At 37.5% G+C, this 25,325-nt stretch overlaps 1 protein-coding gene across 2 annotated transcripts; it reads left to right on the top strand.

Moving 5' to 3' along the window:
• The first annotated feature begins 2,647 nt into the window (after window positions 1–2,647).
• LOC140163169 (transcription factor E2F3-like) lies at window positions 2,648–21,948 on the top strand. Of its 2 annotated transcripts, none has more exons than XM_072186556.1 (8): window positions 2,648–3,230; window positions 6,960–7,086; window positions 8,458–8,689; window positions 9,527–9,615; window positions 11,147–11,250; window positions 12,506–12,616; window positions 18,262–18,394; window positions 19,577–21,948. In XM_072186556.1, exons 1-8 carry the CDS (start codon window positions 2,958–2,960, stop codon window positions 19,783–19,785), a joined length of 1,278 nt encoding a protein of 425 aa, XP_072042657.1. In that variant the 5' UTR covers window positions 2,648–2,957; the 3' UTR covers window positions 19,786–21,948. The 2 variants fall into 2 exon arrangements, with proteins under 2 accessions (XP_072042657.1, XP_072042656.1); XM_072186555.1 differs by having other exon boundaries at window positions 8,455–8,689.
• Window positions 21,949–25,325: the final 3,377 nt, after the last annotated feature.

Here is a 25,325-nt window from a genome sequence, read left to right as displayed (position 1 = left end):
CGCATGTTAGTCGCTCTGAAGGCTCGACCCCTTCGGGGTCTCGCCTTCAGAGCGACTAACATGCTCACCATACCTCAACAAGACACCGATTATCTATGGTAATGGTCTGTTTCTCACCCTTTATCTACTACGTAGGTCTCAGTTGAACTAATTTATTATATTAGTAGGTCAAGGTTGAACTAGTATTTTGATAGTTAAGTCCCTAGTGTATCCTGACCTACTAACATATAGTTTAGTCCAGTCCAGCCGTATTAGTTACAGGTTAGTCGTACTTGACATTGTTTTAACTAACTTTTCATTAGTTAGTCACCCCAAGTTTCGTTTTCAGTGCGCCTATCATTCCTCTAGTGACTCTGCCAGCTTCCTCTTGTCCGACGTGCCTTCCCGGCCCCCCAACTCAACACAAAAGTTGACAACCATGAGAGTTACCAAATCTTTCAAAGGCCCCCTTTGCAATCATTTCATCAAATTTACCCCCCCCCTTTTTTTCAAGCAAAATCGAGGACAAAATTTGACCAAAAACAACCCCTTTTTTGTGGTTTTCAATGACCAGAATTTCAAACACACCTTTTCAATGATTAGAATTTCAAACACCCCTTATCAATGACACTAAATATTGACATAAAATTTCTGGATTTTCTCAAGTATCCCTTTTATCCAAATCTCGCGGAGAGTGCAAATTAAATACCCCTATTTTTCTGATTTCACTGTCAAATTTCACGGACAGTGCAAATTAAATACCCTATTTTGCCAATTTCGCGGTCCTTCCTACTGGTAAAAAAATAACCCCTTTTCCGCGCAATTTGGTATAACTCTCATGGTTGTCAACTTTTGTGTTGAGTTGGGGCGGGGGGGGCGGGCGCACCTTAAGGCTGTCATCTCACAAGTTTTGGTCTGCAAACATGTTCCGGGGTTTGTGAGAACGGGTCATATTTAAATATCAATTTTATAATAGGCTACCTGCTTATGTTCTGTGTTCAGCGCACAGCGTTTATCCGAACAGCTGCTAATACCGTATTTTGTAACACCTCGGAAATCGAATGTACGATGTTTTTGCCAGTGTTATTTTAATTGATTAATTAACCCTGTAAAATTTACACTTCATAATCATACGCCTATTCTAATTATTCGCATACTGTGGGATATGGGTTGGTATATGAGTATAGGTTGGTCTTTATATTATGTGATACGATCAAACAAAATCAGTCGGAACTCGGAAATATAGATTTTGAGATATAGCCAAACAAAGGAAATATTTCCTTTCGTTTCCTCTTGTTTTGCAAATTCTTTAATAACTCACATCTTTGGAACTGGTTGTTAAATTTCAATGGGGTTTTCTGAAAATGTGCGCTTTTCTCTTCCTGAGCATGCATTTTTATTACAAATGTCGCAGTGTGCGCTTTTCACTTCCTGAATGGTCTAAAAATAAGTTTATGGTACAATGCGCGCGAAGCTGCTCAACTGCTGAAATATAGTACAAAACTGGAATTAATCTGCGCGAAGCGAAAAAATTGGCACTTTTCAGTTTTAAATAACCAAATATGGGGTTAATTTTGGTTAGAAACCCATATACAGGCGTCAACATTGGGGGGGATGATGATGTATGGACCACCCCCACCCCCATCAAAATATTGGGAGGATCTACCCCTATACCGTTTGGAGTTATTACTCATTGGAGTCATAGTATTACACCCAAATTGTAAAATGAGCACATTTTGTTGATTTGTAGGTTGAGATTACAAAATTTAATATGTAACATTCATGCGCGCGGAGCGCTCAAAATTTTTGGAATGTAGGCCTACATGCCTTCTCGTACATTTTACCCCTGAATTTTACCAAATGTTTTTGACCCCCCCTATTAAGGACTGAATTTTTTAGATCCCCCCTTTTAGGGCCCAAAATTTTTTGATCCCACCATATCCCCCCCCCCACCATAGCATTTATGAACACTCCCTTATAGGAGCCAGAGCTCTGCTTAGGAGCATGCCTAACATTTCAGAAAATGTTGCGTTTAATTTTTATCTGGTGGATCTCTGGAAGTCTATTCAAAAGTGATGGATTAAAATGTTCATTATATCTGATGATGTACTTTTCATAAATTACAAAAAAAATCAAAAATCCATGGTTGAAAATGTCAAACATCCACAAATGCATTGATTATAATATAATACTTGATTTGACACGTCACCTGATAAAGTTTGAGAATTGTATATAATTTGCATTTTGTAGATCTCCTACAAACAATGTGGCTCAAAAGCATAGTCCTTGAACAACTTCCCATAGGTAGAGTGAGGCGAGGTAGCGTATCAGAGATTATTAGTGGGCGGAGCTTCCTCTGGGTTACCTCTGGGATTGTTTACATCCGCTGGACTCAGCATTGCCACCGGTACACAACAACAGAATGGGCCATATTTAGCGTATTTTTGAAAAGGGGTGATATATTTTATTAATACTAATTATTCCTTGAATTGGATCTGTTAGTTTTTCACCAATACGTGTACATTTGACCATTCATCGATAAAATAAAACATCCAATGTTTACATTTTGCATTTTGTTATGCTGAGTACCGGGCGAATCCAGGTCCGCGAAACTTACACGTGACACAACTCGCGCCAAATACAATCTCGCGCCAAACACAAATTTGGGGATCACTTCTCCCCTTTCTGGCACTTCCGGTGAGACGATTTTTATTCGGGTTGGCTGTGAAATCCACCGAAATCCAAGCATTTCTCGGTGCCATCCAAGTGCAAATATTCAACATAAGCTTGAATATTTATTGAACTTTCTTAACTTGGAAAGTGAACTTCAAAAGTAGTTTGTTAACTGTTGATTTTCGGCTTAATTTGAAGACCAACTTTGGTTCAAGTTCGTCGATAGCAACAACAACAGCTGTGTATAGATATCACTATACTGTACTGTACTGAACAACTACGTAAATAGAAAGCTTCCAGTCAAAATGCCGAGGGGAGGTTCACAAAATCGCCGTGGTGGAAGTGTTATAACTCAAAAACCAAGAATAATCACCGGACAACAGCAACATACTTATCAAATAATTTCCACAGCTTCGCTACAATCACCAAATTTTACAGGACTTCAAAGTACAAATCAATTTTTTACACAAAGTTCAACTTCAACTTCACAGCAAGAAGAGTTTTTAGACGTAGTCGGCTACACACCAGATGCACTGCCATTAACAAAGGGTATACGCCCTACCCTTGGTAGACCACCGGTAAGTCATCAAAATATACCATTAAATTTAGATGATTAAATTATATATTTATTATGTAATGTTTTATAACTCTGCATTTGATATAAACAAAGCTTGGATAAATAAGTTTTAAGAAAAACGTCATAAAAAGACATAAACATGGATTGTCAAATTAATTTTGCTATTTGTGTATAATTTATCATGTTTTTTTAAGAAACATTAAAATTTTATTGAAAATCAAAATGTACTGATATATACATTGCTTTTGACGTTGCTGTAGTTTGGTAAAACATACGGATACGGTATCACTATCACATGAACAGCATATTTTTATATTGGGGCAATCCTCGGTTTTATCATTTGACGGAATGAATATAAATAATTAAATCGCAATAAATGGAGTATTGCCGAGCCGAGTATCATGTATGTAATTTAATTTGATCAAATGATTGTTTTTAAAAAAAGAGAACTGCTTGATTTTGTTTGATTGAATTTAGAAGCTGCCATGCTGGCTGTGTGATTGTTCCAAATTTATTATATAAACTTGGGGCTTCTTTTGTTTTCTAGACTTGCCTGTACCAACGACAACTCCAATTTTTATGCAACTTTCATAAATGGAATTATAGACATCAATTAGGCCAAGTAAAATAAAAAACATGTTTCACGTCCGGGTTTTTGAAAAAAAGGAGGAAGAGGGGGCTTTTTATTTTTTATTTTTTATCGCAAAATCAGTGTGAATACCCATAATTAGGGCTGTTTTAGCGTATACAATAGGTTACAATAATGCCTGGAAAAAGGAGGAGGCCTCTTTTTATTTCTTGTTCTGAGAGATAGGCCCCTCTAACTATCACAAAACCTTATAAAAGTGTTTCTTGTATATTAGCAAGGCTATAGAAAGCATCTCTACTTCCTAAACATATTTTTTGAAAAGTTATAACTGAATTTCAAAAAATAAAAATAAAATTGGAGAAACCTCAAAAAAGGAAGCGGGAGGGGACGTGAAACATGTTTATTTTTTTATTTGGCCTTACATACAAATCAGCACAAACTTTAACAGAATTAGACATATATAATATTATAATATAATGATTATTGTCAAAAATATTAATTTTCAGACCCCCTTAGTTTTACATGCCCCCTCTGTCCAAAAACTTGTTTTGGCCGGCACCAACTCATGTTTTGGCCGATTTGGATGAAAATGGTGTCAAAATGCTCAGGAGATCATACTGCATCAAATAAGCCTATTCCCTAAGAAATATGAAACATAACCCTTTTTAAAAGGCTGTTTAAAACCTATACCCCTACTTTCAATGCAAAAATTATTTAAGGTGGTTGAAGTCCATTTTGCAAAAACAATGTGATTTCAACCTGATTTCGACGTCAAAATTTATTTCGGCATTGAAATTTCGACTTTGAAAATTTAATTCCATTGATTCAGGACTGCATTCAAAACTGAAACTTTTTTGTGAAATTTATTGATTTGAATGGTTATACATTGTACCATACCCATGTTTCCTAAAAAGAGGATGCTACTCTTGAATGCTAGAGAGTAGACTAGAGAATCATTAAATACCCCTTTAATCCAATTTCAGTAGGAAATTGGATATTAACAGTTAAAATTTTGTTCATGGCTTGCTACAACTACACAAACAAGTACATGGGACATACTTTAGTCATTGAATTTTATTGACATGTAAATTGATCAGCATCAACATGATCAATGACAATTGTTGCCCTTGAATATTGTTCAGTCAGTTGTATTGTTCATTGTTAGCCTGCCAGGCGATCAATACAACCAAATGAAAAAAAAAATTAACATGTTTAGTATCCAGGCTTTTTGAAAGAAAAAAAAAGAATTTTTTAACAATTTGTCAGGGGAAGGTCAGGGCTTGAAAAATGTCCCTACAGTAGAGAAAATATAATAAGCAAGGCTCTTCACTGATCCCAGTGATATGAAGTGTAAAATTTTATACCCAGTACCCTAGTGAAAGCGAATAAAATGGTCATTAGGAATTTTTTTTAAATAAAAATTTGGCAAAAAACAAGGAAAACGGCAGTACCGTGTATACATTGTTTGGTATTGACAAATTTGAAGCCCACATTCAATTTCCCTTCAATTTGGGTTCATGTAAAATGGCTTATTTTTGTCTTTACAGCCAAAAGCTGAATTTTGATATGGGCAAATCACTGAAGATTGGAAGAATGAGCATATGACCTTGACCTAGACCCATTGAATGTTATTGAATGAAATATGACACCATTTTCAGGTGCCATTTCCATTGTCACTTTGTTTGTTGTAAGGCCATGTAAAATAAGTAACATGTAGGGGAGATTGGGGTTAAATGAAACATTTTTCACAAAATTGTCTTTTTAACGCAAACCGATTACTTTCAAGAAACACTAACCATACAAATACAGCCTTAACCTTTATTGGACCTGCTTATGATTATTCATATATATATAATCCAATTTGAAAATTTGAAAAAAAGTGTTTCAACTAACCCCACCCCTGGGGTAAGTTGAAACATAGGGTGGGGTTAGTTGAAACATGGCTTGTAAAAATTTAAAAATAATTATTATTGTGTTGTTAGGGTTATACTTCCCTTGAAGGCACCCTTTAACATACAATCAGTGTGAAAAATGAATAAATAAATATGTGGGAGTCTTGGGTCAATACTTTGGACACAAGGTGACGAGTGTCACCATGGACCAAAATATGAGAAGCCTAAAATATTATAAAATGTACTTTCTGTGTGCACTTTTTGCTTGTATTATTGCTTTTTAACCATATTAAAGCAATATTGAAGAAATGGTAAACATGTTACAAATTTTTAAAAAGTCAAATTTTTAACCATATATTTTTATGCGATTTTCATGTGTCAACTAACCCCACCTCAAAAGTTTCAACTAACCCTGATGCCTATTTTTACATTTCAAAGTTCATTACACAAAATAAGAAATACAATAAAACTTTTATTTAACATTATTCTGGGACTTATTACTAGTGCTTATGATACTCAAAAAATAATCCCCTGAATCTTCAAACAACATGGAGATAACGCATCTTTTCTGAGGGGTATAAAAATTAGTCAGCAAGTCAAAAACGGATATTCCTTTCCCAAGCCAACACTGGTGGGGCATCAGTGCTGTTGCTAATTTGGTGGATGACCCTTGCTAATACCTATTACTAGGTGCCAGTATTTTACCAAATTAATTTTTTGTGTCAGAAAAAAATACAATGTTTCAACTTACCCCGCGTTCCAACTAACCCCAATCTCCCCTACATGTATGTATAGGCCTACCGTCCGTCCCCGCCCCACTGATTTTTATTATTTTTCTAATTTCCTTTGCTCGCCCGCCCTTTGTTTCTAAAATTGTTGTAATGAAAAGACAATGTTGTTAAGTTCTTGGTTATCATTTATAAACACATTGCAAACACTTTCTACCAGCTAGGGGTAGGGCTTTGGGGGAAATAACAAAAATATTACGGGCCTCCCAATTTTTATGTGTTGACAAACACTTTGCAATTGCAGTTTTACATAGTTCTAAATGAATGGTAAAAAAATAACATGATAATAAGGGCCTCCCTCGCCGATTTTTGAAAAAGTCAGGACGATATGTATGTATGTTATTTTTTTAATGTTGTGTTTAGTGCTGGGTGGCAATTCTTTTAACATGTGTCCTCTCCTGCCAAATTCATCGTTTTAGTAATAATATGTTGTGATTTTGTTTTTGTCATTTTTCTTGTAGGCGAAGAGGAAGTTGGAACTAGACGCACCTTTATCGTTTGATGTAGATGGTAGATTCAAGACTCCTAGTCAAGTCAAGACTCCAAGCAAAGCAAAGAAACCACGGCCTAATCCTAAAGTAACCCCAGGTATGGACAAATATATGATTGGATCAATCAAGAAAATTGAGGCGTTTGTTGCAGAGCAAAATCAAAAACAATTTATCAGTTTCTTTGTGAACGCAATTTTCAAATCTTTATTTTGCAGAGGATTTCATCACAAAGGAATGTGTAGGGTTACAGAGCAGTGTTGGAATTGAGCATTTTTTTATTTGCGTAGCAAAATTTGCTTTCATTACTTTTCTCAGTATATTCACATACAGTACTTCGACAGCGTGCAAGTCTATGGCATAAAAATGCTACTCAACTCTAAAATTGTGTAGCATACTAGCAAATTGATAAAATTAAGTAGCATTTTGCTATGCAATACCAGCTATTTCCAACGCTGTTCCAGAGGGGTCCCCACATCACTCCAAAACACCATCAAGCTGAACCCACTCAGTCAGTCTGAAAATCTAATTGATGTTAGGGTTAGGTTTGACGTCTTTTTCAATTAGATTTTCGGGCTGACGGGGTTCGAATAATTGACGGGGTGTCCCCATTCCAGAGATAAGTTCATTTTAGTACATTCAGAACAGTAAAATAAATAATTGAATACCGTACCTATAGTCAGAAAATGGAATACTGCACCATTTCCTTGACCATCTTTTCCAAACTGCCCTCATTCAAGAGCGCATTTTATGTTTTAGAGCAAGCATAGCGCATATTCAATGGTAATCCCTACTTTTTCGGAGTCTTTTTCATACTTTGTTTTTACTTTTGCGACGATCAGTGTTATGGCAGTCGGAACCATTGGTCAATTTGGTTGATCTGATTTGTTGTCTTAGTCGACAACGTGTCGACGTCGGGATTGACTTTTTCCCGACATGTCGCCAAGCCAAAAGCTTGCCGACGACAGCCCTAACAATAATACTGATTTGAGAGGGCATTTTAACTGCAAAAACAGTCATCGATTGCGTGCTGATCTTTCGTTCACCAAAGCTGCCATCTTGGATGACTAAATCAGACTACATTGTATGAGGGCAGTATATTTTTCAATCTTTGTGCAGTGGGAGCCGGAAGTAGATTTGTGCGAATCAAGGATTCTCGCAAAATTATCTTGCGAGAATCTAAATGGATTCGCCCGCACTGCCACAGATTTCTAGGCCTGATACGTCAGAATTTTGTTTCACAGTGCGAGAATCAATCTTGATTCCCACAGAATAAATTTGTGGGAATCATCTGTACCTGAAAACGCGACCAAAAATACCTGCCTTAATAAGGGTTGAGTTCTGCAACCGTGCTCCTCTCTCTTGGGCCACAATGATCTAAGAATTCCTGTTAAATAAGCTGTTTATAAATCACTTTTGGAAGTTTTGGTTATTTGTACTGATTTTGTTTTGTGTTATTATTCTCCAGCAGCAGGAGGAGGCGGAGTCAAGTCCCCATTAGAAAAGTCCCGCTACGACACATCCCTAGGTCTCCTCACAAAGCGCTTTGTCGGCTTACTACGAGGCGCCCCCGACGGCGTGTTAGATCTCAACAATGCTGCAGAAGTCCTGAAGGTACAGAAAAGAAGAATCTACGATATCACCAATGTATTAGAAGGAATTAAACTCATCACAAAGAAATCAAAGAACAACATTCAATGGAAGTAAGTATGAGACACAAGGGAACACGTTGGCCTAGCGGAACGGGCACTGACTCATAATCGGAAGGTTGCGGGTTCGAGCCCCGGCGACGCCATCGTGTTGTGCCCTTGAGTAAGGCACTTTATCTCGATTACTCCTCTCCACCCAGGTGTTTAAATGGGTACCGGCATTCTTAAATGCTGGGAAGGTAACAGACTCGCTGTAGAGGAGGTGTAGCGATCCCCTATAGCAACATTACATGGAGGAGTCTGGCCCAATCGCCAATGAAAGAGAGATGGGCACTCCGATCACTGTTTATACAGGATCGTCTCCTTTACTTTTTACCTTATGAGACACTACATCATGGATCACAATGGCCTCATCCCAATGCCATAGTTCAGTAACCTCAATTAAACAATCATTGAGCAAAATTTGACCTCAATTGAGGAGTATGAGTTTGTGCACCCAAATTTTCAAAGGTCATTCAATGAATGTGCAACTGTATTGGGGTTAAAGAAATGTGCCCTGAATCCTGATAGATGAGCATGTTGTGGATCCTTGTGAGATCAGTGGCATAAGGGCACAAGGGGTACATGCCCCCCCCACCCATGAAAGTGAACATTTTGAAAAATCCCATTTGAAAATTGCAGAAAAATGGCGGTGCCCCCTTTCAATCAGGCTTGGGTGCGCCCCCAATCAAATAAATTGCACTACGACACTGCAATGTAACTACAGGGAGAATTTCATGGAATGTGCCGTGTTTCAAACGTTCTGAGCTTCTGATTGCCGCCACACAACCCAGGAGCTTACTGAATGCAGCTTATCAATAAAATGTTTGTTTTCATGTTTGTTTGTTACAGAGGTGCTAACTCATCGGTTGCCGTGCAACCAGGTACAACTGTACAGTCCAGTCAACATATTAGTGCAGAGTCTCTCAATTTACATGCAGGTAAAAGCGCCCTCACAGGCTTGATATTTTCACGATTTTTAGGTCTTTATTTTTTCAGTTTTGGAATGGCACTAAACCTACATTTTGTAGCCAGAGCTAAATTCTAGGATCATTCATGATCGACTTAAATTGTCAAAATGCATACTAACTCAATGCAACTCTGGAGTTCAGAATCCATGAAAACTGTCCCCACCCCCTGGACCCCCGCAAGAACGGATCGTGCTGCGCACGTATCAACCCTATTTTTTAAGGCGCCACAGGGTTACCGCCGTCCTTGAATTTGAAAACACCTTTTCAAGGCCTTGAAAGTCCTGGAAATTTGCACAAAGTCTTTGAAAATTGGAATTTTACCCGAAGTATAATTTTGACCAAATTTGGGGAGTGGAGAGAAGCTATCACTTTCGTTACTATGTGCTGCATCATGGTTTTTGTGTTGTGGTAAGTCCTTAAAAATCATGCTTTTGGACCTTGAAAGTCCTTGAATTTGAAAGGCTTCAAGGTGCGGGAACCCTGGAGCCAGTATCGCCCCCCCCCCCCCCCCGGTAACGGCAGATACTGACTTTTACTACGGTAGCAGACTGATTGGACTATTCCAGTTGAAATCTGTACACCCCCTATCACGGCTGTGTAATGCATGACCTTAATATTCCATACAGGTGGGGTGTAGATTTCAAGTGGAGCCACCCATTCAGGTAACCCTGTTTGAAATTCACACTCTCTGTGTTAGAGATCTATGTCTTCCAATAGGGGAGTATGGGTTTCTACTGGAATAGTCCATTTTTAACCATCTGCCTAGGTATAATCCACGCAACAGTACCTGCATGGTGTACTGCATAGGGCTATTCCAGTTGAAATATAGGCCCTGTATCCATAGGCTGTTCCCTTGTGGCGTGTGCCCTTGTTTCGTGTTCCCATGTGACCTGCCACAGAGACAACAAACCTTTGTTTTGCTTAGCGGCCACTTAAAAAAGGGCACACGCCACAAGGGAACAGCCTATGGATACAGGGCCTTATACACCCCCTACAAAAAATGTATACATTTTGTATCTAGTCACCATTCAGGTAACCCAATTGGAAATTAATACTCCCTGTGTTAGAGATAGGTCATATCTTCCATAGGGGTGTATGGATTTCAGAATCTAGAATCAATGTTAACACACAGTAGGCCCTACACTGCGATAGTGCTCACGTTCAGGTAACCCCGTTTGAAATTCACACTCCCTGTGTTAGAGTGGATATTAAGGTCATGTCTTACAAAGAAGGTGTATGGATTTCAATAGCCCATTTTGATATTGGGAGTGGACTATGTTGTTGGGCAGGAAAAACCTCATGCGTCATTGGCCCCTGAACATAGAGCAAAACCTATGTAACCTTTTGGCAGTTTTGTTTTAAAACATGTTCGGGGCCACAATCACAGGAGATTTTTCCTGCCCACTGACGAATTAGATTCAGAAAATATTTTCGTCTCCCAAGTAGAAAGGCAAAATGTTAACATTGTACATTTCTTGTATTTGACCCCGTTATCATTCAGGTATAGCCGATTTAGAAAACCGTGAGAAGAGACTAGATGAATTAATACGCAGTGCAACCTTGCAGCTGAAGATGCTGACAGAAGACCCACAGAATGCAAGATATCCTTTTTATCATCAGAGTTGGTTTTCAAGAATATTTATACTACAGCAGGGCTTCCCAAACTTTATCCCCCTGAGCACTACCTGCCGATCTAACATTGCCTCTGATTGGTCAATTACATGATATCATTACTTTAATCACCAATCAGAAAATAATTCATCCCAATGTTTTTGCGTGGTGAAATTATTCTAACAATGTTGACGATTGGTCCAATTGATAATGAAAACTTCTTTTTGGCCAATCGGCAGGTAGTTCTCATGGGATTAAGACCCAAATTTCATAGGAAAAAGTTGTACCGCTGGCTGGCTCCCAGAATGACTTCATTGGGACAAATTGGACAAGATCATTTGAAATTGTAATACAAAAATTAAATGGGTCGAAATGTGAGTTACATGACCAGTACCAGTATGAAAAAAATTCATTTTGACATTTGCAAGAGCTGCCAATCATTTCTGCAAAGGCCTGCTACAGCACCAAGGTGCATATTGAAGTGCACGGTTAGGTGTAAACCTAAGCTTGCCCATAACATGGTATGCGCACAGTGATTTGGCACATTGTGATATTTTACATCCACATGAAAGACACCAATTTTGTGTGACCCAGAGGTACCATTATTTTTATATGGAACAACTCAGTGGTCCACCGCAGTGTTACATTTACAATTATGGTATTTCCTGTGTTCTGTCTCCGCCTCAAAACAATACTTTTATTCTCTAAAAGATAAACTTCAAATGACCTTATAAGGCCAAGAACAAATGTTTACTTGCCCTCTTTGATTTTTGGGATGGGTCGGTCGGTCGGAAAAATGAACATTGGTCATGTGGAAAGATACATCAATACTTCCCTTCTGACCTTCAATGCGCAAGATACACCATAGAAATTAATTCAATAAGAACGACTGCATATCCAGACATACAATGTAAGAAGCCAAGTTTATTGGTAACATTGATGCATGAATGGATAGTTATAATGAATTTACAGTAATGATTTTCTAAAGTAAAATTTTGTTGGCCAAATTTAGCTTTGAAATGAAATTTAGACACAGAAAAAGTAATAAAAACCCAACTAAAAATTTTTTTTTCAAAGGGCCAACCCTGATTTTGGCCAATTTTTGGTCAGTCAGTGGAGGGCAAGCAAACAATTTTTTTGGCCTAATATTGGTACACATAATGCCAATCATTTCAAGCAAGTTTCAAACAATCTTACACATTTCCGTTGATATCATTGCCTTTTTTTCTTAACTCACTCCATCACATATGCTTATGTAACATACCATGACATTCGTAGTATTGAAAGTTTTGAAGATCAGACTGTAATAGCCATCAAAGCGCCACCAGAGACGAGACTAGAAGTACCTGATCCTAGGGAGGTAAGAATCATAACCTCATGAATAAATTCACTGTAGAAATGATGATGTAACAGGATTAACTACCATATCAATACAGGGTTCCCATGGTCCTTGAAAGTCCTGGAAATTTGCACAAGGTCCTTGAAATTCCTTGAAAATTGGAATTTTAATACCTCTAAGAATAATTTAAGCTGTCACTTTCGTTAATACGTGCCACATGGAGAGCCGCATCATGGTTTTTGTGTTGTGGTAAGTCCTTGAAAATCATGCTTTTTGGACCTTGAAAGTCCTTGAATTTTTAAAGGCTGCAATAGGTTAAAACAATTTTTGAATATATCTCCCTGCACTACAAGCAAAGTTCCAGTCACCACCTGTGTTTGTCTGCAAGTCAGTACCGCTCTTTTCAAAGATCTTACAGGTGCGAGTAATAAGCATGATTCTATAGAATTACGATTCAGGTCTTTATCCCTGTTCTTAACTTCTTTGACATAGAAGTGGTTCAATGTAGAGGTACCGCATGAATGCACTAGTGCAGTGCGATATATTCAAAAATTGTTTTATGGCTGTGCCATGGTAGTTATCCTGTTACATCATCACTTCTACTGCGACTAGTCGCCAAAGACACAAACGAAGAATTTACCTGCACGCAACTACCATATTTGTACATTGCATGATTAAGTGTGTTGCACTTGGTCACTAGCAGGTTGGCTATTTTTTTAATGGAAAATTAAAGATTGTTTTGTTTATAAAAAATTAATAAGTTACGGTTATGAATGAATTTAATGACTTTGCACCAGTTATTTCAGGTATTGTGAAAACATATTGCTTGTTCCTCGGAATATCCTGAGGGGCACATTCTGTGGTCCCAGAAGCAAAACGTTTAGATTTTTTACAATTAAATTTAGCCTTAAAACAACTGATGCACACAGTCATTATCCTGTAAATAACCAGGGTCTGTTATGGATTATTGAAAGCAGCATCAGGGCTATTTCATTATAAATGACACGTTCACAAAAATGGCTTTTATCATATCTGGTTGATATAATTAGGGTGATAATGCAGTGTTATTAACTTAATTCTAAGTATGCCACAAACTACAAGCTACATGAGCATTTTTACAGAATTCTGTCTATTTTTTAAATAAAAAAATTGCCAAAAGGTACATTTTAACCCAATTTTGGAGTCCCATTTCATTTTGCCCATGTATTCTGAATAATTCTTTGAAAAATTAGGTACATTCTATGGCAATGTGCTTGTTGCAATGAAAATATGATATGTGTGGAACATCATGCAAGTTGAATGGGGAAAATTGGTGCAAAAATGTTAAAATTCAGAGATTCTTGCAAAATTGGCATTTTATGTTAAATAAAAAAATGAGTGTCCTCTCCAATTCATGCCTCCATTTTTGTTAACATTAAAGAGGAAATATAAACCCTTACCCTACCTGTATAATCTGTGTTATATTACCAATTGATGGGACAGGGCACTGATTGAGGAATTCATTTATTTTACATACAGTAGACCACTTGTTCTTGATACCACAGTTCCGCGTTAAAAATTTGTCCTCTCCAGAACTGAAGTTAATTACTAATTGTTGAAATAAGAAGGATTATATCATAGAATGTGAAATTTGTAGAGGAAGAGTGGTCTTCCTTCTACCAAGGTGGCACATGATTTGGTATTTGTTGCATTTTGCAAGCCTGTATCCACGATTCTGTTTGCAATTTAACAAATGTCCTCTCCAGCACAATTATGTCATTTCCATGAATTGGTAAACAAACTAAAAATAAAAATTTCAAAGAGCCAAACCCACAAGAAATTTTTGCATTTTATTGCAAATTATGCTTACAAACCACTTTAGTGTTCAAATTATTGTCCAGTTGTTGAGAACACATATGATATTATTCTGCATTGAACTTCGGTTAGCTAAAAATTGCAATATTCCTAATTTAACCAGAATATTAACCCTGTTTGTAGTGGATTTTAAATGCTGGGGATCTTTTATGCAATAATATTGATGCAATAATATTGATGCAGCTATTTCTAAAGTTAAAGTATGCTTTATTATGTGTTAAAAAATGTGTCCTATCCAGAACAAATGACACAGGAGGGTCTTTTATTTTAGGTTTTCCATGACTAGTACAACAGATTGACGAGAATACTCACTTATGCATCAGTGTAGCTATTGGGCAGGACAAAATGACTATTTCATGAATTTTTCATGTGAAGATAAAGTTTATCCTTAAAATATGTAGTAATTTTGCACCATTTATCTGGATTAGTATCAATTTACTAATTGTTTTATATTGAAACTGGCATATTTAAGACACTGAAGTGTAAAGGAACATACAACAGGAAAGAAAAAAGCAAGGTACACCAACTTGATGTGGGGAAACAAGTAAAATGCAGACTAGACAGTATGCAGGGGGACAAAAACAGCAAATGTAGGCAGAAGAAGTAGGCAAAGTTCGATAGCCAAATTTTACCAGTTCCAAGGCCCACAGAAGTAAGTGCTGAACCTGCAAAAACAACAAGGATCAATGGTAATACAAAACTGCACTAGAACAAGTGATGAAAATCACTGTGCATATAAACAGACACGCTTAACCAAACATCCAGAGTAGGCACAAAACAGGCAAAGTTCGATGGCCAAAATTGCCAATTCCAGAGCCCACAAAAGTGTCAGGAAAACAGTACACTGGAAGTGATGAAAATCACTGTGTACATAGCAGTCAAACACAGAACAGACAAAAAACAACCGACGCTTCGAGCAGATAAACTGCTCTTCTTCAGGGACAGACAACAAAATATAAAGCAAACAACAAAAACTACATGCTGTAGTTTAAAAACAAATTCAAGTCAAAAATTGAAGGCAAGTTCAAATTGAAATAAGTAGCAAAAAAAGACAGCAAACTCAGAGCAAAATAAGTTGTGTCTTCTCTCATTGAGAGCAAATTCACTACAAAGTTAGACTGGGAAACACTATATGTAAATAAGCACCACCACAGGACAATAGGGTATTGTCCTAATTGACAGGAAGTGAATGTCAAGTGGGGTCGCAATCAATAGAGGTTGTAGAGAATGAATTGAATAGATAGGATAAGTGGACTAATGTCACTCAAACTGCAATATTATGAGAAAAGTAATGCATATTAAATAAAGAACAAATAATGTTTATAGACCTACACAATACATGTATAGTGAAAAATAAGCCAAAAATTGCTGGATAAAACACAAGTCAATGAAGGTCTCAAATATTAAAGTGTAATATGCATACTGAAAAGAAGGGGAGGTAGAAAAACAGAGAAAGTAAGAAAGCATGTGGTCCATGCATGATAAAATTTAATTTCAGTGCATGTACAGATATAGGCTCATGGATGAAAGTGATAAAGCCAAAAATCACTAAAACCAAAGCACAGTGAAATACCGTTGCAAATTGACATGAAATATGCCAAAATAGGTAGTGATACAGGGACTGCTAAAAGCTGGAAAAATATTAGCAAACAACGAGGCCTACAATAAGAAAGCCAAATGTGAATTGACACATCAAACATATAGGCCTACATGTAGGTCCAGTAATAAATGCTAACAAGATCCATAGGCCTAAAGATACACTGGCATGTTAATCTTTAACATTTAAGCCAAGTGGTTGGGTTGTCTGAAGTTTAGAGATCCAGTCTTTCTCAAGTTTCTTTCGCATGAAAGTGTCAGTCTTTGGGGTTTGTCAATACACATGACAGTAATGTGATTTGCAGAATGTCCTGGGAGGTTGAAATGTTTAGCTACTGGTGTATTTCTGTTAAGACGAGCATCGGCACAATGCTCAGTCAGTCTGGTTTCCAGGCTACGACCAGTCTCTCCCACATACTGCACTTGACAATTAGCACATGTGATAAGGTAGACCACATTCTCACTCTGACAACTGAGGTGTTTGTGGATGACATGACTTTCACCTGTGGAAGAACTAGTGAAAGACGACCCTTTCTTGGTGTGTGCGACTGGTGAGCCACCACCCCATTTAGGTTTAGAGTGGATCTCATGATTACATAAAGTACATGAGCCACATGCAATCGAGCCTCTGGGAGGAGGTTGGGCTGGAGGTAGGGATGAACGCACAATCATGTCCTTGATGTTAGCACTTCTCCGATAAGCTACCATGGGTAGGTTGGGAATAGCCTTCTTACATCTATCTGAAGAATGCAAGATACGCAAGTGTTTGTGAAGTATCTGAGAAAGTTTGGGAAGCGAAGGATGGTAAGTGATGACCAGTGGAATGCGCTCTGGATTATCAGAGTCTGGCGCCTTAGGCTCGAGAGCATCAGATCTAGGAATCTCTAGAGCTTTGTTGATTTGTCTGTTGATAACAGAACCAGGATAGCCTCTGGCCTTTAGAAAGCATTCAAGTTCAACTTTTCTCTTCTGAAGTGTCTCAGGGAGGAGCAGATGCGGTTCAACCGGAAAGCCAAGCTGCACGGGAGACTTGACTTGGTATGCTTGGGATGACAGGAAGTCCAGTGAAGAAACTGATGTGAATCAGTGGGTTTAGAGTACAGGTCCGTGTGGAGAGTATCATCTCTGATGGATACCAGTACATCTAGGAAGGGTATTTCCTTGGTTGAGGATTCATAGGTAAACTTGATAGTTGGATGGAATGAATTGCAGAAGTTGACAAAGTGCTGAAGTTCATCAGGTCCATGTGTCCACAGAAAGAAAATATCATCGATATATCTCATCCACATGAGGGGTTTCTTGGAGATTGAAGAGAGCAGACGTTCTTCAAGACAGCCCATGAAAAGACAGGCCATAGAGGGCGCCATTTTCGTTCCCATACTGGTCCCAAATATACAACAATTATTACAGACTAAATATGAATAAGTATGAACCCAATGTTGGTTACATATACTCTTTCAAAGTTGTGTATTAAATTGTTTAAAAAATGTCCCCTCCAGACGGCAGCTATGTTTTACACAGCAAAAATTCAATTTAATTTTTTAATGGTTCCTGAGGGTTTGACGCTCTAATATTTTGAGAATTATTGACACACCATCTGAACTTTGAAATGATAATGAATTTGCATGAAATAAATGAGTTTGAATTTTGACCCCTTTTGGGACTCAATGTTGTCATTTATAATGAAATAGCCCATCAATCAAACACGGCTGTTTGATGTATATAGAATTGGCTTCATTATGAACTAAATGCAAACTATAGATGGCGCTATTTATCCTAAATCATATTTCTTAATTTGCAAGGGTTAGGTGATTAATACCGCCATTAAAACAGCTGGAATAGGTGAAACAAGCAACATGGAAATTTTATAAACATATTTTATCAAACAATAAAAGGAATTATTTGTATTAAAAGTTTGAAAGGGTAATTTCCAGTAACTAAATAGCGCCACCAATTTTGGCATTAACACATACATTTTATATCCGAAAAAGCTTTAAAAAATACTATAAAAGTGAATGATTTTGTAAAAGAGGGGAAATTAAAGTTGAGAACGACTCAAAAGCATCTGTATACATTAGCACTATATCACTTTTAGCTGTTTAAGCCTAAAATTTGGTTATACATGATGTTTTGTTTGAAAAACTAATAAATGATCCCATCAAACAACCGTGCAAAAGTTGATCAATTATCTTTGCCATTTTTTTCATTTATTCCAGAGTATTCAAATTTGGTTGAAGAGCACCAGAGGTCAGATAGAGGTGTATCTATGTCCAGAGGAATGCGCTAAAGATGAATTAAGTAGTAACTCATCAGGGTCCGAGTCTGGCGGCTCACCAAATAGTGGAAAAGGTAAGTACCAGAATTTTGAGTAATTGCATAAAACGGGGCACCGCACCACACTTGTTTATTTATTAATCCTAATACTAATCCAGGGGTGTGAAATCTCCTCTTTTAATTCCTCTTTTTTGGAAATTTCTTTGAGGCAAAATTTTAGCTTTTTCTGTCATTTTTAGCCCATTTTGAGCATATTTCAGTGCTTTTCCTCTTTTTTCAATACGCGTACCCCTGCTAATCATAACACTATAGTAGGAATTCAAATTGAATGAACGCAGCATTCAACAGCTGTACTCGATCCAACTGCGATTGTATATCGCATATTTAAAATTATAGGACGAACAACACAACCTCGGATACAATGCTAACCAATCACTAGTGCGTTGGCATGGTTGAATTCACTTCCATGTTACTCACTCACAGTCGCACACGCTGACGTACCTCGCGCAGTGTACGCAAAAAACATGTCACGCTATTGAAAGCTGCGTTTATTCAATTGGGATTCCAACTATAGCTCTAGCCCTAACCCTAATTCAAGTGTGGTGCCCTGTATTCTGCAATTATGCTAAAAAATGGGACATTGATCACTCTAATGGCCCAAGGCACCATAATATTAATAAACCATTTTGCATCAAGCAGAGATGATTATGCATGTAGGGACTGGGCACAGAACCCTAAGAAATGGGAATACACAATGCAGGGCAGTATATTCGTCCAGCTGGATAGCATTTCACCTGTAATGATGCAAATAAGATTGGTAAAAATATGAGTCAAGTTATTCCATGGAGAATGGAGATGAGGCCTTGTTGCACTGACCATTTGATAAAGTCCACTTGACATCATTGTTTATCAACAAAGGCGAGGGACTGGTCTATCGATATGCTTGAAAGAACTGTTACACTGTTCAATGGCTTTCTTGTATTATATGAAATGTGTTGGGCGATTTAAAATGCATGTGCCCTGAGCAAACTATGATGCGTACACACACTGCAGGGTAAATGACGTCACATGTCAAGTGGTCTTTACTTGGTTCCGATCAGCTCGTGAGCACACATGACATGCCTGTTCTGTAAAAATAAGCCCCGACACACTATCTACGGCAACCCCCTGTAACCAGGTTACTAGTGCCTGGCCAGAGCTTAATAACCTCCTAGATTTCAGCTGTTAATGCTCATAATGCTTCCAATTTTCCTTCAGGTGATCCGGCATTAAAGTCTACAGCAATAGAAGAAGACGATATATCGCCGGCATTAGACCTCCTACAAACCGAAGACCAGAACTCACCCGGAGACTTGGAAGACTTTGTACCGCTTTCACCGCCAGCTGTCGACGACTACCTGTTTGCCTTGGGAGATAACGAAGGCATTTCGGACCTGTTTGATGCGTACGATTTGTTTAAGAACTAAGTGTGTTTGAACTGAAATATTTTGTGTATTAGTACTACTGTAAGCATGAAATGTTCACGTGCATCAAAATTTTGTGAGTGATAAAGATTCACAAGATTTTATGCTCGAATCTTTTTCCCATACGCTTATTTTAAGCACAGAGAAGATATTTTTACCCTTCCCAGAATCCTTTGCAACATGATGCATCACCTTATTACAGCAACTGGCACACCTATTACTTTGTACAGGTTCCCTTTGTTTTCACGTTGAGAATAGTCTGGCTAAACATGGGTCGATAGTCAAAATAAACATATTTTGCAAGATCTGGAATGTGCTCTGTTCATTCAGGTACTTTTGACACTATCAACCCATGTTTCACTAGATAACCACTTAGTACAGAAAATTGATTTCAGTGAAATGCATAGTGGGAAGGGTAAGATGTCTAATCTGATTAAAGAATGATGTCGTGAAAATCACATGCCACAAAAATGATGGTTCTTTTCCAAAATTATTGAAAAAATATTGTGCTTTATGGTCTAGAGGTTGACTATGAGACTGAATCTCCAAATATAGCCTTTGCATGGTAAATCTGACATGCTGCGTTGAATTGTCATGCATGGGAGCCGAAAAAGTGCACCACCAGCATTTATCAGCAGCGGCTTGAATTTGAATGATATCAGTTATCAATTTAACATTATAGAATTAAGCAAATAATCGTACAGGATGAAAAGTAATATAATAGACTGCAAAGAATCATCTCTATCCGCCATAATTATGTTTAAGTATTAATCCATGTCAGCTACAATCCAGGACAAAATTGCTGGAACACTTGCAAAGGTACAGTACTTCAAATGTGCCCTCCCCCCATATTCCCATTATTGCAATTCCAGTTGAAATCCATGCAACCTTGTATGAAAGTTTTTGTCTTCCATGGGGTGTATGGATGTTAACTGGAATAGCCCAAATGGTGCAGCCTGTTGATTTGGTCATGCCCCCGACACCCAACATTGATTGGTGGGGAAGGGGAGGTTGTGGTGGTGCAAGGGATCAGACTTTGCAGTCCATATTAAAACCAGTTTTACACTTAGGGTTCCAACTACTTTTAGCTGGGATTGCTGATGTATTTGAAAATGGATTTTATTCAAATTAATGTTACAATACATTCCATGCTTGATGTATTCATTTATAAAGTACAGTACTGAATTAAGACTTTTTTTACGCTACCAGTACAGTACTTTGCAACAGGAACTCCCACAATACAGTACTGATATTTCTTGAAATCTTACAAACATTGTCTTCCTTTGTAAACTTTAAATATTGTCAATAGTTATGCAAATATATTGGGCTATGCCAGTTGAAATCCATAAACACCCTCTATATAACATTAATCTTCCACACAGGGAGTGTGAATTTCATATGGGACTACTTAAATGGGTAGCTCCATTTGAAATGTACACCCCCTGTGTGGGAGATTAAGGTCATGTCTTACAAAGGGGTGTAACACCAGACCTGCCAACTATCCCTCATTTTGAGGGACTGTCCCTCATTTGGGGTTTTCCTACGTAAAAATAGGGACAGTCCTGTTTTCTGAAAATTTCAGTGATGGCAAATTTAAATGTAAGAACAGCAGAAAATGATGCAAATTTCACTTTAAAATTTTGCTATAGCATTCTCTTTATTCTATTGTGATAAATTTAGACCTGCAAAACCTTCCTGAGTTCTGAAAGTATTGCACACCTCATATCTTTGAATTTGTCAGTACCTGGTTTGTGTACATGTACAAGGTTTTGGGCTCAATGTCCTTCTTTGTGACTTCGGTAGGTTGGCAGGTCTGGGTGTATGGATTACAACAAGGAAAGACCTAAACCTTTTTTAATATGAACAGTTTCGCCTAGATTTATTAACTGTAAATTATATAGTTACATGTTATATGGTTCGGTCATTATGACACAGATTAACTTTTGGTCAATGTTTATTAATGTGATCAATGGAGGCATGGGGCATACAAGGCAATTGCATTCGATGCCTCTGCTTATTTTTTTCCAAGGCCGGCGTCGACAGTCCCCTGTCGGAATCCTGTTGACAAAGTGAATTATGTCAACAAATCGACAGAACTTCGTCCATGGCGACATAGTGCTCATCAGGCAATGGCCCAGTAAAACTTTTCACTCAAAATATTGGCCATTTCCAACAAAATGCAATGCCAAATTTTATCTTTTACCTACTATTTCGCCAACTTTTCATGTTATTTGCCTTCAGGGGTAATACTTTTGGCAGTATTATGCCTTGTTTTCCGGTGTAAAATTGTACACTTTATCGCTACCAGCTCGCTATGAAGACGACCATATTGGAAATTGCCGACGGTGTTTCTAGATATTTTTAGGTTAAAATTTTTAAAATATTCCTAAAATCATGGGGGAAAAAAACGTCAAGATACGAAATATGTCGACATCAAAAAACGGTGCCGACGCCGGCCCTATTTTTTTCCTTGCCCGCCTTTGAGCCTTGGCAATCTGCTTTGATATTGCATTTTGACTCCAGTTGATCAGATTGAGGCCTAATGAAAGTGATACTGTTTTAGATTATGGTGTAGACCTCTTTGTGTTGCAGAGCTCCTACTGTGAGTCAATTATGACTGTAGACCTTGTTGCAGAGATCCTATTGTGTGCCGTAGATATGGATGTTGTAGCCTATAAAAGTTATCCCAACATTGATGTGTTAGTTACTGCATTGGTTTTGCCAGAAGTATTTTGAAGAAAGATTGCAATGTACTGGAAGTTGTATCATCCTAGCCTTGCTTTTAAGGGGTTACTACACCCCTGCCCATTTTTGTGCCCATTTTTTTTTCTCAAAAAATATAGCACATTGGGGACAAGTAAGATATGTATTATATTATAGGGGCAAGGACTACAACTACTGCACTGGAAATTTTGTTTCAGCACAGACAACAGTTGTGGAGTTAGTCAAAAATGAGGGAAAACAAATATTTGATCAATAAATCAATAACTACTTGCTTTGAGTTGTAGTCCTTGCCCCTATAATATACATATCTTTCCTGTCACCAATGTGCTATAATTTTTGAGAAAAATGCAAAATTGGGCAGGGGTGTAGTACCCCCTTTAATCCACCTACAATCTTATATTTGTACAGATCAGCACGGCAAAAAGATGTTGTTTCACTATAAAAATGAGTCTGCTGTGCAGTCATTGCCGTGCCGCTGAGACCTGGACTATGTACGGGGGTGCAAGCTTTTTGGATATGCAGTTTATTTCCGGATTCCATACCCCATTGCCTATTTTCCGATCCCTCACTTTCGCCAAAAAGATTGTACCCGAGCAACTATTTGGCTTGATCGGTTTACTCGCAGGTTTTTTCTTCCAACCACTACTTGCATCCCTGTGCTATTTAGATGCAATCATACGTGCAGCAGGTAATGGACATACATCTTTGTGATACTGAACCCCATGCTATCTAGATAATCATGGACACAGCAGCTAAATGGAGATACATCTTTGTACCACTGAACCTTCCAAGTTCATGCAAAAAACTAAAAATACAATTATTTTAAAGGTGCTAGAATTAAAACACTGCCTTAGTTTATGGAGTAACCTTTTTGTAACAAAAAATGGGCTATTCCAGTTGAAATCCACATCTTAATCTCCCACACAGGGGGTGAAGATTTCATATGGATCCACCCATTTATGTTAAGTCACACTCACTGCATGGGAGATTAAGGTCATATCTACCATAGGGTGTGTGGATTTCAACTGAATAGCCTAAAGTAGCATTGATTCTGATAAGATCTTTTTTTATTGTATTTTGTAAGCAACTGTTAACCCATAAGTGGTTAAAAGGTACATTTTAATACTGTTTTGATAATGTAACTAATTAATGTACTTTATTTGTCACCTTGGCTGTAATTATCACCTATAAGTACTGTACGTTTGTATTCTGAATGTTGACAATAAACATGATTTCACAAGAAATACAATTTTGTTTGTATTTTGGACTTTTGTTTTGGTTGTTGCAAGTTTATACCACTACTGATAATGTCCTATGCTAGAGCTTCCTGAAATTTATCCCCATGACCTAAATTTTGAGAAAAATATGGCACAACCTACAGCATATAAATGTTGTTACTTGGACTTGTTTTTGGAAAATATCTGATTCCGACGTATGCAACATAAATTAAACCGAAAAACATTTTGGAAATTTTATACCAAACATGAATAAAAAAATAACCCAAATTTTCTAATATTTGGGTCAGTTGGGAACAAGTTTTTTCAATCTTCGGTTTTAAACATAGCCATATGAAAGCCAATAGCATAGGAATTAAAGACCACATGAAATTTTTCCTATTTAAGTAGGAATGCCTATAAGCCAATATTTACGTTTTCATCTATTTTCAGCCTGATTTTAGGATTTTTAGGCTGTTTTTCCCATTTCACTCATTTCATATTTTTATTGATGAAGGATCAATATGCCTGATATAATTCTAAACTCTTCAAGAAAAGTTTGGAAACTTTCCAAAACGGCTATATATCAGAAATATTTGAAATTTATTCCCATATTGTTTCATATCAATACAAGCATTGTTCTTTCTTGTCAACAATGGGTAACTTTCTGGGTATGTCTTTGACATCTCCGGTCTGATGAAACTTGGCTTTTAGCTTGGAGATCATACTGTGGGAAAGTTGCCGTACCTTGTGAGGTATGGCAGCCTCAAGCTGACCAGTGACCAGTGTTCGAAATAAGCACTTATCCTCTTGTCCAAAAATCACTGGGGACAACCATATTGAGATATGTACTTATCCTCTGGACAACCACTTTATTTTACCTCTTAAATATGGCACATTTTGGGGACAACCAAAATGTTTTGAGGACAAGCAGAATTTATGCTTTAAGTTGTCGTCAGGACAATCTCCATATTTTCCTTTTTCGGACACTGCCAGTGACCAATAGCTCGAGCCTTATCCAGATCTGATAATCTGATCATAGTTGATTAGAACTTTCTTGCTAAAATGACCACTATGAAGAAGTGACCAGCAAGAGAGATTGACTTGCATTGATGTTAATCCCATCCTAGCACTTTTCATTCAAAATGATATACTGCAAACAACTTTTCCTGAGTCGTTCTTTTTATTCTTGCATTATAACCCACTCATTCATTCAAAGCAATGAGATGAGCGCAGAAAATGTTCAATTTGGCACATTTTCTTTGAAACCTCTCTGTCTTTCAAAGAAAGCAGCTGAATAAGTTATCATCACAAATGAGTTGTCATTGTTGACAAGAAAGAACAATGTTTTCACTGATATGAAACAATATGGAGATAGATTTCAAAAATATCTGATATACAGCCATTTTTGAAAGTTCCAAATTTTGGAGTTCATGTTGCAACATTTAAGGTTTAATGCAATTGATTTTCAAGGCTTGTTTCCAGAGGGGCGTAAGTTAATAATGGAAACAGCCATGCAGAAAAGAATAAACTCACACGTACAATAGTGTATCAATCTGAACTAGGGCCACGGACAAGCCATGCTCGTAAGTCATCCTATATGTT

Source organism: Amphiura filiformis, chromosome 10 (genome assembly GCF_039555335.1).
Source record: "Amphiura filiformis chromosome 10, Afil_fr2py, whole genome shotgun sequence".
Taxonomy (NCBI): Eukaryota; Metazoa; Echinodermata; class Ophiuroidea; order Amphilepidida; family Amphiuridae; genus Amphiura; species Amphiura filiformis.
Note: the sequence above shows the minus strand (reverse complement) of the source record. Positions and strands in the feature narration are given on the sequence as shown.